Source organism: Tinamus guttatus, unplaced genomic scaffold (genome assembly GCF_059628265.1).
Source record: "Tinamus guttatus ecotype Peru unplaced genomic scaffold, ASM5962826v1 Tinamus_guttatus_pri_ptg000202l, whole genome shotgun sequence".
NCBI lineage: Eukaryota > Metazoa > Chordata > Aves > Tinamiformes > Tinamidae > Tinamus > Tinamus guttatus.
This window is the reverse complement of record NW_028288736.1, coordinates 956,126-970,343: the sequence shown is the minus strand read 5'-3', so window position 1 is coordinate 970,343 and position 14,218 is coordinate 956,126. Positions and strand designations below refer to the sequence as shown.

General features: G+C 36.5%; 1 protein-coding gene across 1 annotated transcript in view; it reads left to right on the top strand.

The window, feature by feature from the left end:
* The window catches only part of ANK2 (ankyrin 2), a 168,794-nt gene that overhangs the window by 90,966 nt on the left and 63,610 nt on the right, over positions 1–14,218 (top strand). The window contains exons 21-23 of the mRNA XM_088524032.1: positions 1,471–1,569; positions 3,571–3,669; positions 8,457–8,529. Coding sequence (XP_088380158.1) covers positions 1,471–1,569; positions 3,571–3,669; positions 8,457–8,529 — 271 coding nt within the window. The remainder of the gene's footprint in view (positions 1–1,470; positions 1,570–3,570; positions 3,670–8,456; positions 8,530–14,218) is intronic.

The window sequence follows — 14,218 nt, the reverse complement described above, 5'->3', positions numbered from 1 at the left end:
TAGAGTCTAGTTAGAGTGACGTACTTGCTTCTTTAATATTAAGACCTTATTCTGTGACTAAGGGGTCACTGGACATAAAGGGCCAGATTCCAACTCTGTTTCCATTATGTATTCCACTTAGTTAACAATCGTTTCATTAAAATCAGCAGGTTGGTTTATAATACCGGCAGAATGACAGTAACTGATATGACAGTATGATGCAGTGGTTCTCCAAAAAAACATGTGAAGGGTACCGTAAAAATTCTGGCAACGTGTCATCCAGTACTGTGAACTCAGTTTAAAGAGTTTTGGCTAGGTTCAGGATAGGCGTGTTAGAGAATAAATAACCTCTTTGCAGCCAGTTCTTCAAGTAGAGAAAGCCTGCAGGATGCTTTGTGCTCTCCAGTGAAAAATAGTGTCTTTACTCTGTTTCAAAGGATTTTCTTGATATTTAAGTAACAAAAATAAATTTACTGTGCATGCAATAGCCTACAGTAAAATCCTACACTGATTTCTTAGTAGCCCGTGTGTGTACTTGAAGAAGTTTAACAGTTCTAAATAAGCTGGTAATTTAAGTAGTTGAATACCTACCACCATTTATCTAGTAGTGTGAGGTGTTACTTGTATCCATCTATTTAGCTAGGAGAGAGATAAATCTTAGTGTATTGCTGAAGCCCAAAAGGTCACTATAAAACCCTTATGGGAAATCAGTTCGGTGTTTTCTTCCTGTTCATTCTCTGCTTACTTTCAAAGCTAACTGCACTTATAAATGAATTGCCTGACTGGACTTACACAATACCATCTCCGATCAACTAGCTGAAATTACTCTGGCTCTGTTTCTTTATTGTGTAGCATCGGAATGAATCACTGGAGCTGATAATATACAGAATTTAACATGTTTATTAGTACAGACAGTATGTATATATTTTTCAGGGTAATTATGGCTTGGCTAGGCACTTGAAGGTAAAGTAAAGCTAAAATTGATTGACATTTTTAATGGGTATAAGTTTTTGGGCTTTTAAAGATCAAATGGACTCATTCAGCATTGTTAAATTATATATGTTTTAAATTGACTCAAATATTTTTGTCAAGTCTTGGCTTCCTTAAAAAGTAAGATCTGAGAGGAAGAAAAAAATGTCTTCTGCCTCTGGTATTATTCTGTGTCTTCTGCATGCCATCTTAACTTTACCATTACTACTTGTTCTTGTCTCTGATTTGAAGAACAGGGGATTATGTGCCTTTCCAGAAATTTCTTATATTGCAAGATGTAAGATAATTTGTGAATAAGAATGTTATCTTCCTGTGTGTTTTCATTAATTTGGGGGAGGGAGTGCCATTATTGCTGAAATTTTTTCATCTTGGGGTAAATTGATGGTATTTTTTTTTTTTATTCAAATGTTTCAAAAGGAGAAGGAAGCAAAATGAAACATCTAATCTAATTGCTGGTGGTTCTTGTTTGTTTGCTTTTATGGTAACCACCATCAACAACAGAATGGATACACCCCTCTGCACCAAGCTGCTCAACAAGGCCACACTCACATCATTAATGTCCTTCTCCAACACGGGGCCAAGCCCAATGCCATCACCTCTGTAAGTCTGTGAAGTGCCTGTGGGACTTGCTTCCCTGGATGGTTCTTTTCTTTCCTTTTTAGGGGTTGAGAGGAAGTCTGTGTTTTAGTGAAAGTATTTCTCGTACAGCTGGTTGTCAGATGTGCAAATGTAACTTCCTCCCCTTTTCTTTATCCGCTTAAGGTAGCACAGATCAGCTATAACCCATTGTGTGCAAACTAAACATGAAATGAGGGAACTTAATTCTATGCTGTAGCGGCAGGCTAGCCACAGCTAGTTGTGCTGTATTTGTTCAGTTCCTTCTGACTCAACTTTTCTGTCTATAGATGTAAAATATATATATATATTTATAAAAAATAGGGACCTGATTCAGAACTTGGCTTTCTTTGAAGACCTTTCTCACTTCAGCAACGGAAGAGCCTCGACGCAGAGAGGCCGGAAAAAAGAAGCCCAAATTAGCAAGTATTTTGTCTGCAATGGGAAGAAGCAGAATGTGCAGAGGTGACCCTGCTGAAGCAAGGGGTTTGGACTAGATGATCTCTAGAGGTCCCTCCCAACCTCAACCATTCTGTGATTTGGACCCAAGTGCTTGTCCCTCTGTTTGCTGGAACTCTGTTGCAAGTTCCTACTAAGCTCACTGATGCTAATGACTTCTCGAAGAGCATCTTTGCTAATTGAACCTTATGCATACATATACTTTACTTGGTATTTTCAGTTGAAGATCTCTCCAATGCTAGTTTTTGTAGAGGACTGAAAACAAGTAAAGTAGAGGAAAGCCCAGATTGCGCACTACAGTGGTGTCAAAAGACAAATCGTTCCATTGCAGAGGCATGGATTGGCTTCCTCTAGCTTGCCAACACTTTATTTTTTAGTTAAATAAAACAAAAGGGTTCACCTTGCAGCTCCTTATAAAGAACCTTGGCATGTGACCCTTCCTTCCCTCCCAAAGTTCACTGACATGGGGAGTATGGGCTGTCACACTGTGTAGAGCCGAGTAAATATAAGCTGCTTCCAAGGTCAGTTAGGCTGAACACTTTCCCCACAGCAGGGAGGATGTATCCTCATAAATCTTACATGATTTAGCTAGTTTCTACTACTTTTTTTTTTTTTCCTTCTATTCATTAAGAAAGTTCATTAATTTTGCTACCTATGGTGGGTGGCCTTATGCTACTGTGGACCATATTTTGCAGCAGTTTGAGTAGAATTGCAGATGCTGTGAGACAAATGGCGATGTAAATCATTGTTGATTTACAGTAGCAAGCTAAGTTTATAAAATTAGGCATGCAAATAGCTCTCTCTCAGACTATTTTAGTGTTTCAGATAATGAAGGAGAAAAAATAGTCCTAAATAATTAATAAATTATCATTTTAATGTCCAGTTGATGTACTGTGCATTTGTCATATGCATTTGAACATTTAAGTGGAAAATAATCTCAAAACCATAAGGCTTATGTAGGTTGTTTTAACATTTGTTATATTATTAGCTTTTGTATACTTTTCTTATGCAAATATATTGGTTGTAAGGACAGATACAAGTGTATCTGGTGACTATGGCTGTAACTTTGTGTTCCTCAAAGGAACACTGTATCTGCTAAAGGTTTAAACAATTACCACTGAAAGCCAAGCTGTAAGATTTTTCAATACTTTCTAAGAAGAATGCCCCTTATTTAAAGCCATTTATGCAAAACAAAACATCAGCTTCTGCAAGCAAGACAAATTCTGCACAGTGGAATTTGGCTACTTCAGGGTTAAAGCATACAGCACTTTTTTTTTTATTTAGAATAGCAGGCAGATGTAAGTGTGTTGTGTTGCCATGGTAATCAGGGCTGTAGTCTTAAAGAAGTTACAAAGACAGAGTCAGATGTAATGATAAAAAAAACAGTGATTTTCCTAGGCTGTGCCTTGTTTTGGATGGAAATGCTGGCTCATGCAGTGTTGAGAGTGATCTCATTGGTTCACATCACAATCCTCCCTCTCATTTCTGTCTCTCCCTCTCTCCCTCCCCTTCTCTTTTGCTCTTCAGAATGGTAACACTGCCTTAGCTATTGCAAGGCGTCTGGGATACATCTCAGTGGTCGATACGCTGAAGGTTGTAACGGAGGAGATTACCACCACCACAACTGTGAGTTGTAGATGCATTATATCTCTGTTTTTTTTTTAAAAAAACTCTTTTTTAAAAAAAAAAGAATGTTGTATTTCTGTTCTAACCTCAGACTTTCCACGTATCTTAAGTGTTTATTTTCAGTTGTCAGACCCCTTTTCTGATGGATTTTTGCATAGATGTATATCTTCTAAGCGTGTAGATTTATGCACAATACATCAGATTTCACTGAGGTATCTAATAAAATCTACATGAATATAGATGCCAAACAACTATTCAAAAGCAGAGTGCATATATATATATATTTTTCTAGACATGAGTCTGAGCGGCAAATGCAAACTTCGCAGAAGTTTAGGAGTTGTTCAGCTCTTGGCCTGATCCTCTATTTTTCGTTTCCACAGTTACATCTCCTCAGTCTGTCCTTACAATTTCTGCACTTCTGTAACACCTGCTAAGGCTCCACTATTGCAGCACATCACAGCAAGCTTCTAGCATTTGGACTGTACCAGCCATGTCCTGGTGCCAAGCTTAAGGATGCTCGCTAGATGGCCCTGAATCACATCAATCTTCTTTTTACTCTTTACACTTTCAGTTCTAATGGATCTTGTTTTTCCAAAACATGGAAAAATCTTTCCTTATTTTCCCAGTACTCACACTTTTAGTGGTCTCTATTTTGATTTTAGGGCTTGTCAATAGTAAGTGCTGAACATCAGCAGGTTGCTATTGTTGATTTAAGCCAGAAAAAAGTGTGTATTTTGGTGCCCTGAAAGTGAAAGGGTCTCTCTTTGGAGTCTTACCTCCCCACTACAACTGTTACAGCAGTTAGGAGGAGAAGACACCAGAAACAATGTCTTTTAAGAAATAATTTTGAATTAAAATTTCTCGTACTGCATTTTGTCTTGAAACTCTGTTTTAAGACAATGCCTTTTTCTTTTAATGAAAGAAAGAAAAAAAGAAAAAAAAAAAAAGTCCAGAACTTATCAGAAGTGGTTGGCATTTAAGAGGTCAGAGGTGAAAAATCCAGAGATTACCCAAAAGATGCTGCTGCTCAATTAGGGGAAGGAGTAGAAGAACTTAGGGGGAGTAAAAGGGAAAGGAAAAAAAATCTAGTATTTTGGAAAGAAATGGGAAAATAGTTTTGGTTTTATCGCATTTTTGCTGCAAGACCCACAGTGAACTGAGGAAGATAGAATAAAAGTTGCGTGACATAAGGTTATAAATAGTGAGCTATGACTTATTAATGAGCTGCAAATCTGAGTCAGGTTTGGGCAAGGAATTCCAGCCTAATTCCAGAAATTTCTTACTAGAGGATGTGTACTTAGTATATTTAATTGTAAAGTACTTTACATGTGTACATGCACAAACACATACATACCTATACAGAGATTAAGAGAACAGGAAGTCTAAGTAACATTTTCAAGAAGCTCTGGCCTTGGTTTCAGAAGTGTATTTTTTAGCCTAAAATTACACCTTTGTCTCCTTTATTGTGTTCTGTCACACTTTTCCCATTTGTGCCTGTTAAGTTGTAACTTCCATTGTATCATACATTGCATAGCACAGCATAGATTCCAATGTAGTGTATAATGTTTAGTAATAGTAGGAATTACAGGATGAAAAGACACCTCTGGATACATGCTTCTTTAAACTATGAGGGTAATGGGCCTTTCTATTGGATACCAGATGCTTGAGGTTTATGATTGTAATTCAAACTTAGTTGCATAACTGGCCTTCTAATACTTACAGTAAAAGTTTTCAGATTTCTTTTACATGCATTTTTGTACAAAATTTAAATTCAAGCCAGAGAAGCACTGCTTTTACAGGTCAGATGGGAACCCTCGGTCAGCTCAGCAGATTGTTCAGATTTGTCTGAATCTTGTACATACTTTAGGCATATACAAAATGTAAAGCTTTGGCATTGGTGGTGAATGTTGATCAAACATAACTTTGAAGAAGTGTTAAAAAGGAGGCATAAATAAGAGGCACTTGCTGTAATAAAGCTCTCCAGATGGTGAGGTTGGTATTGCCAACCCAGAGCATAGCACTTGGCCATGGAAAAAAGGTGCTGTCACCATAGCTACTTCATTCTCTTAGGCTGTGGCAGAGTGATGCATGGAGGATGTTACACAGGCTGATACTCTATCAATATTCAAGTCACTGTCGTTTGAGATGAAGAAAAATCCCCAGTGCCAAGGCTTTGGTTTAACTTTGAACATAGTTTCCTCTTTTTTCTTGCTAGTGGAACCCCATGAAGAACAGTTGTTACATTAATGATTCCTGCTGAGTTCAGTGTTTCAGAGATTACAATATGTATTTTTTTCTTTTTCTGAAAAACACACACAATTTCCGTTTTCCAAATTATTTTATACATTAAGTTTTGTAATTATTTTTTTGTACTAAAGGGAAAATCAGGGAAGAAATTATCAATACTTCTCTGTAAATAAATAATAATATTGAGAGCATTAGTCAACCCCCAGATTGTTATTATACAGGTCTTGTACTAACACAAATTATGGATAAATTGGCATCGGGATAAAGAAGCCCTAACTAATAGGTCTGCACATCGAAGTTAGTAAAATGACAATATGCAATGTAACAGCTATACTTTTTGTGAAGACACTCAATACCTGTGATATAGTATTCTGACATCTTTTCAGTCCTGTGTTATTCTAATGAAAGGGATTACTAGGATCAGGAACTAAATTATGACTTATAAATTTCAGTCATGCAAGAAACATCCTAGCATTTGTGACTCCTGAGTTGTTCCTTTCTTTCTCCTTTCTTTAGAACTTGAACACTTCCTTCCACTCTTTTCTTGTTTGTTTGTTTTGTTTGTTGCTGTTTGTTTTTTCCTCTGGGCTTTAAGTTATTTTACCCAGGGAGTATACAAACTGGCGGTAGAGAATTTGGATTACACTTTGTGTTATTATAATGTTAATATCAGTAAATCAGAAATTGCATATATTACTTTCCACCACCCATGAATAGTATACTGCCTGGGTTTATTTCTTCAGTTTAGTGTGAATGATTTTGTGGTTTAGGATTTATGTGTACTTCCTGCTGTATTGTGGAAGAGATGAGCACTCGATCGCTTAGGTGATATTGACCTTTTAACCTGTCACCACTGACTTTATTGCCCTAGTGCTGCATGACATTTCTCTGTGAGGAGAGCCACAGGAATGCGGGACAGAAAGTGGGATATATTTGTGGAGACATTGCCGAATGCAAAGTAATATTTCAATACAGAGCACATGTTAGGAAAAATAGTAATTATGGGGACATTTATCTTGAAATAAATGACACTGTCCTTTCCCTCTATTTTGTGCAAGTGAATTGAAAACTGCTGTCACAATATATTTCAAAAATGCAAAGCAGACTTTTAATCAAATTTCCAGAAGAGGTGCACTATTGGCAACTTTTTCATAAAAATGCAGTATTGTATAGCAATCAAGAATACTGTCTTTGTTAGTTTGTTAGACATGTCGCAATACAAATTTGGAAATACCTAGTAAGCTTTGCACAACAAAAGTTGCTATTGGCTTCACTGCATATCACTGGGCACCTTTCCTAAGAGCACATTCTGAAAGAGGCACAGGGTTGTCTGACATTAATTATCACGTGGATTGTATGTTCTTTCACTGCTTCTACATATAACATTAATGCTTGATGGATCCATCCCCATTTGAGAGCAAAGTGCCACTGCAGTAGGATTTTCAAGGGACATGTGGCCTTCATGCTGAAGGGACGCATCTGCTGCTACATACCTTACAGGGTGATGTGTTGCCTCCCCTTCAGAGCTCTTTGGTTCAGCTGACTAGCTGCAAATCTGGGTGGAGCCCGGGAAACACTTATTTTTTCTGTTGTGACTAGTGTGGTTTCTGATTACTGCTCTTTTTAAAGTCTTTGACATTTTATCTTTGGTACACACCGAAGAGTCTTCTGCAAGCAACTTTCTCATGCCTTGCACTTCTCACGCTTCCTCTGCTATGTTTTTTCATCACTTCCCCTCTATGTATCTTGATGCAAGGAGAATTTTCCTGATTTAGAGTCTTAGAGCATCTTCTCTTTCCTGAAATTAAAGATTCTTCATCATACTTCTACACCTTACTCTCTCTCACCTAAACAATGTAATCCTGGCTGTCTTTGGTCCATACTTGCCTTGTATTTTGGTATTTTTGAGCTCTTAGCTACACAAAATCACAGAATTTCTGAACATTTTTTTTCTAATGTGTACATGATTTGGAGGAATAAACATTTATGAAATGGATATCATTTATACACAGTGTATAGTCACTTTTTGGTGGAAGAGCTGTTTCAAGTGATCGGTCTATTTCACATCTTTTTTTAGTTTAAAAATTTCCAATTGTTCCTAACTCTGTTTCCAAATGCTTTACGATTTAATAATTTCCATATGCCACACTTCACTTTTGTGAAGCTCTTCTGTAGACATTACCTAATTCATTTTAAAATCATCTTGGAAACACTGAACTGAATTATTTTATGTGTACCATTTATAAATAGATTCACTGAGAGCTTTCTTTCCTTTTCTCTATCTTCCCTCACACAGCCCCCTCCACCAGGTCATTATATTTACTTTTTGTACAGTTCTGCCAGAGTTAATGCAACCTTATAGCAGCACAGAGAACAGGAGCTTCTGGAGTAAAGATGAAAAGTAAAATCGAGGGAAGGGGAAGCATGTTATAATACCGTCTCAACGGATCCCAATGCTGTTATTTTTGAAAATACCCTGCTGTAAACTTTGTTTCTTCCTTTGATGTTTGTTTTGAGGCTTGATGATTTTGTCTTTGCAGACTGTAACAGAAAAGCACAAGCTAAATGTACCTGAAACAATGACCGAAGTCCTGGATGTTTCAGATGAGGAAGGTGAGTAACTTTGCCATGTTCCTATTCCATATCACTTATGCCACCTGTAGTATAGGCTCAAGACAGCTGCTTAACTCATTTCACATTTTAATTTTGCAGTTTTGAAATTGTTCTATACATATGCAATGTGTATGCAGTAGCTTTTGTTTTTAAGTGATGTGATCATTATGGGATTTGAATAATGAGGCCAAATATTGACCCAAACTGGAATCCTAGATCCATCCTCCTTTTAAGTACAAACTTAGTGTCTTTGCAGAGCAAAATCCTCAAATGTGAGCATTTCTCAACTTTACTTTAAAAATTCAAGTGTAAAATGGTCCCATAACTGGGTTAGATCCTCCTACAAATAGGTTTTGGAGCCATAAACCTTCTGGATCAGTGCCACCTTGCTCAGATAAGCATATTGAGGAGTTCTGCTTAATTGGAGACATTCTTGTAAGAAGATGCACAAGGTGGCAGGTGAGGAGATAGCTCCCTTGGGGATCTTTTGGCACATGGAAAAGGCAGATACAGCATGACATAAAATAACAGCATGCTAATAATTTTGGCACTTTAGTGTCCAGACTGCAATTTATGTATAGATAGGAGGCATATCTTGCATCACTTAGCTAAGTTCCAAGAAAATTTCTGTGAACTTCTGGAGGGAAAATAAGTTTCATACTGCAAAGAAATAGGGGAATAGCCTAAGAAGATACATTTCTAGAAGTTTATATATTTATGAATTAAGTTTATTTCTTAATAAATTTTAATAATGATATCTCATAATGTATAGCTACATTTGTATAAATTTTCTAGCTTTTTAACTGTTGTTTGTGTTGATGTAATATGGATTATATAAGATACTGTAATATGGTTATTATTTGCTCATAGGAATAATTTGTAGAGTCATTATAATTTTAAAAAGCCATAGAGATTTAGGAACCAAGGGTTTCTTCGTTTGTTTTCTTATACAGAGTCACTTACCATTCTAAATTACACTGGCAAATAATTGCCTTCATAGTCCTGAAGTGTTTAAGTTGATGTTTGAAATGGGAATTAGGTAGATAAATTAGTTATTCTATAGAGAAAGTGCTGTGTTTGGACTCCAGATACTTCTTTTTTTAATGCTTACAAAACTGCAAGCAAAGAGAAAGTAGTGTTTTAATTTGCTTCTATTCAAAAAGAAGTTACTCTTTGCTGTAACATGATCTGTTATTTCTCTCAGGCTTCTTTATGCTGAGTGTTCTGCTTTTGAAAAGCATCCAACTACTTGTGTAATAAAGATGATAAAAGACCTTTAAATTGCTGTAGCCTTATGTTCACACTTCTTTTTTCATTCCTGGGAACTACCATTTAGCTGTCTTTAAATTCACAAGACCTAGTATTGTCTTTCTACTTGTAGAGATTAATTTATACGGTATTCCGTTTTCTCAAACCAACTTATATGTTGTACAGCCTTTAAACATTCTGATGATGAACACTTCAGTGATGGGGAAGCATATAGTGCTGTTAGCAGAAGTTCTTGGAGTAAGATTTGCAAATTTTCTCTTTGTTTAACTCTGCCTGCTGTTGAAGCAACATGCTTAATGCGGGTGTCTAACACCGCTCTCTGTTACTTTTGAAGTGTGACTGGGCCTATGTTTCCTGAAAGCTGGGAGGAAAAAGGGAAGCCAGAAAATCTAAAATATTTATTACCTGTATCTTTAATTATATGAGAGGACTTGTTGTGGCCATCCAGCATGACTAATGCTCTCCGGTGCGTTACATTAACACTCTCTGCTTTCTGTCACCATCCGACACCTACTGTTTATCAATAGCTAGCAGGATATGAAATAGTCCTCTGGCACGTTGCCTGTCTGGACTCTGTACAGAGCACTCGTACTGGTGGTGTCCCTGTGATCCTGCTGCAGGTCACTAAGCGCTTTGGTTACAGTGAATAGGCTTCATGCTGCTGCCCCTGTATTGGGAGCAAAGTATTTAGGTATTGAAAGAATTGCCAGCAAGGGTGAACAACATAAATGCCAACAGGAATTTGAAGTAGCAGGAAGCTGGAAGACTGGAGAATCCCTAATAAGGATGATGAGCCTTTTAGTGATGGTGTAGTCTTCGTCAGAGGCTAGCAGTAAGGTGGTGGTAATGCTGTGTTCCTGGCTATTTTCAAGTGACATGTTATCTTTTGAAATAACTTTGCATAGTATACTAAACCGGCCAAATGTGATCATGAGTTAAGAGGCTGAACACAACGAGAGTATTTGAGTAAATATTTAATGTCCCATTGTGGCGCCTGTTCCTGCTGGCAGTTACTATTTTGTATTTTGCATGGGAAGCAGTTATCTTGTATAATAGAGTACTGCTACATTAATAATAGAGTGTTTATACTCCCAAAACAAATAATGATCTTTTAAGTGTTGCACCCAGCCTTAGCAATATAAAATAAAGGACCATCAGATAGTTTGGCTTCATATGTAAGTTCCTACTCCATACGGTGTGTTTCAACATGTTTCTGAATGGTTTAAGAGTGTCTCTAACTATTCTTTCATTAACATACAGCAGTTTCATGTTTTCTTTGGCATTTATGAGGCTTTCTTAGTGATTATCAGAGTAAGAGATGTCAGCATAATTTTATCAGCATAAATCAGCAAATCAGAGTCAAATCAGCATAATTTTACTGAACACTTTGTGTGCACATGCATGTGTTAATGCTATTCTCTTTATTAGTACTAGTCTAACATGATGATTTCCTAAAGAGGATTATGTTGTTGTTATAATAGTGTGCACAGTGCCATAAAAATGTGGATTTAATACAGTCATTGTTCAAAAGATGAACACCTGATCTTGCAAAAGATATCAAGAATGTTCTTTACTCTAAGGACCAGGTTTATGCTACAGATTTCCACAGGGCTATAGAGGTAGTCAGTGGTGTGATTTCTGAAACACACATCAGAACACTCAGAAGAAATGTCTCTCATAGATAGTTTAAAAAAATGTGCTTTTTTAATCATTGCATTTGGCTTTGTTCTTTTTCCATATCACTACAAAACTTAGCTCCTCCAAGTCTTTCCGAAAATAAGCCATTTGCAGTTGAGATATACTTATATAACAGTAAAGTGCGGTTACTGTAAGGTATCTTGTAAAATGTATTTAAGTGAAAGCTACAGAATTAATAAGGTTGAGCTCATGAGGATTTTTCTGTTAGCCCAGGCATTCTGGAAAAATCTAGAAAATACTGGAATATCTAGAAATGTAAGTAAGTCCCATCTCTGTAGACAGGGGATGCAAGACCAAAGAGGTCATGGAATGAGCTGTCATTTGTGTCTCTGAACCTCTACTTCTACTGTTTCCAATCTGACTGACTTTTAAAAGCTCTGGTTTCACTGTCCGTTTGAGACTAAGTTCTGTCTGCTGCAGAAAGTTGTAGGTAGTTCTAGCTATACGTTTGCACTCCCTCCATTATTGCAGCACAGACATTTCATGCAACAATGTGGTAAACCAACCCAGAGAACGGGCTTGTCTGAAAAGCAGCCTGTTTGTTCTCGTGAGTTATTTTTCAGGGAGGCTGCTTTTGCAGGCGGAAGGGAATAGAAATAGTGAGGAAGAAAGTGGGACTCCACTTTTAATGGCAGTATGCTCTTGAAGCATAAGTGCATTTTGCTGTGATTTTAAGAATGTGGATCAGTGGCAAGGTGGCATATCCAAGCTATTGCATCACTGAAGTACAACAAAGTTGTGACCATAGGTTCCCAAAAAAGGGGTCACAGCTAATCCATATCTGATTCCAGCAGATTTCTAATTAGAAAAAAACCTATTTCTTACTGGGGAAAAAAATAGTTTCCTATTTTTTTTTCCAGTCTGGACAAAATTATGAGCAAACACAATTTTCAAACTGATTACCAGTCTGTTTCGGATATAACCACACTCATAAAAGACCAAGGTCAGGGACTGAGAAGTTGCTCCTTTCCAGCTACACACCTTAATAGGGTCAGGAAGTTATTTCTGGCATTGCTGCTGATGCTTAAATGGCTTTATGGAAGTCATTCTAGTTGTCTTTGACTTCCACTTGCAGAATGATGAGCTGCTTTGCCTGACACTCTGGCATCTGTGACAAAAATGCTGCATGTGTCTGTCTATCTGTCTGTAACTAACTAGTTACCCAGCTATTATTATGAGCATTATTATTATAAAATGGTAATTTGCTCCAGTACCCAAGAATATATTTTTGTCAAAATGTATTCCTTTGTATATCTGGAAACTGCTGCTTTGCTCTTTGATAAATATATTGAGTTCCTTAACAGCATCTGTAACTGCTGTAAACAGTGCTAAGGCTAAGTTGTTGCAGTGATTTTCCTGAATGTCACCAGGCATGAATTTAGAGTATGTTAATATTACTGTCACGTGTGTGAGAAATGAGCAGTTAAATCTAGGCAGAATTCATTGCTGGTGTATGTGCACATAGTTTCGCATAAGTAACGTCTTAATTAGATGAGATTTAAGGCTAATTCTCATTATAAGATCTGAAAGTTAAAGTGGAAGTCAGTAACTGCCGTCGATTAGACTTAACTCAGTTGCTGTTACTGGGCATTAAAACACAGTAAATCCAGAATAATGCTCAAATTAGCTCAATCATTTTATAGCTGGTTGTATAAATGTAGACAAAGATTGTAGATTTAAAGAAATAAATCTGAAGCTATTTATCAAAAGCTGAAACTAAGAAAGGGAGAGAAATAGGTACTTGCAAAGAAATAGTTGGTAAATCAGAGCTAATTCTTAAAATATTAATTACTATGCTTCCACTTAATATATGCCAATATCTATCTCATTTCCTAGTAAATTTTGAGCCTTAGTTGCCTTACAAGGTTTGTTATGAAATTGTTTTTTGCTTGGTCCTCTTAGCAGCAATGTCATCCAAGATAAAGGGTTAGTACTTCGAGAAATTTCTATTTACATGACATTCTTGAATTTATGTACAGTGTTTTATTTTTTGCTTGATCAAAACGAGCTTCTGTGATGGGGTGTTTTTTTTTTTTTGTATTTGTTTTTTGTTTTTACTTTTAAGTGCCAGATATGCAAATGCAACAGGAAATCTGAAAACTGGTTACTCTTTTTTTCTTGGTCACATGTTATAAGCACTAAATATTCTCAATATTATGATTAGTTGATCCATTTTTAGAATTTTAAATACAATATATCTTCATTAATAATGTTGTTACAATGTATTAAAAAGTGATAGAGTTTACTGGAATTTTTGCATGGAAGATTATAGCTTTATAAACAAATAAAGATTCTGTTCTTGTGATTTTTGGTGGGTAGATTTTGCCAAAGATTTAGCTCGCTTATCAACATTTTAATAATGGAAACTAGGCGGTTGAAGGTAGACTGCAAAAACTGGCAAAAGCTTTTTGAAGAAGTTGGTGTGTTTTTCATTTGCATCAGTGTTCTTCATAGAGGAATAGAATTGATGAGATTAGCAATAGTAAATGGGCATCAAAGTAATTTCATCGGAGATTGAAGGTACAGAGGAGCTGTAACAGATTTTTCACAGAAGCAAATAATCCGTCTAAATCATGATCAGCATATTTAAAAAAAAATAAAAAAGGGAGGGAAATGTGCTTTTTGACTAGCTTTTAGATTTATTTGTGTGATCTAAACTAATCCTTAGTGTCATCAGATATTATTCCCACACATGATTATAAAAACTGGTTGTTTTTATACT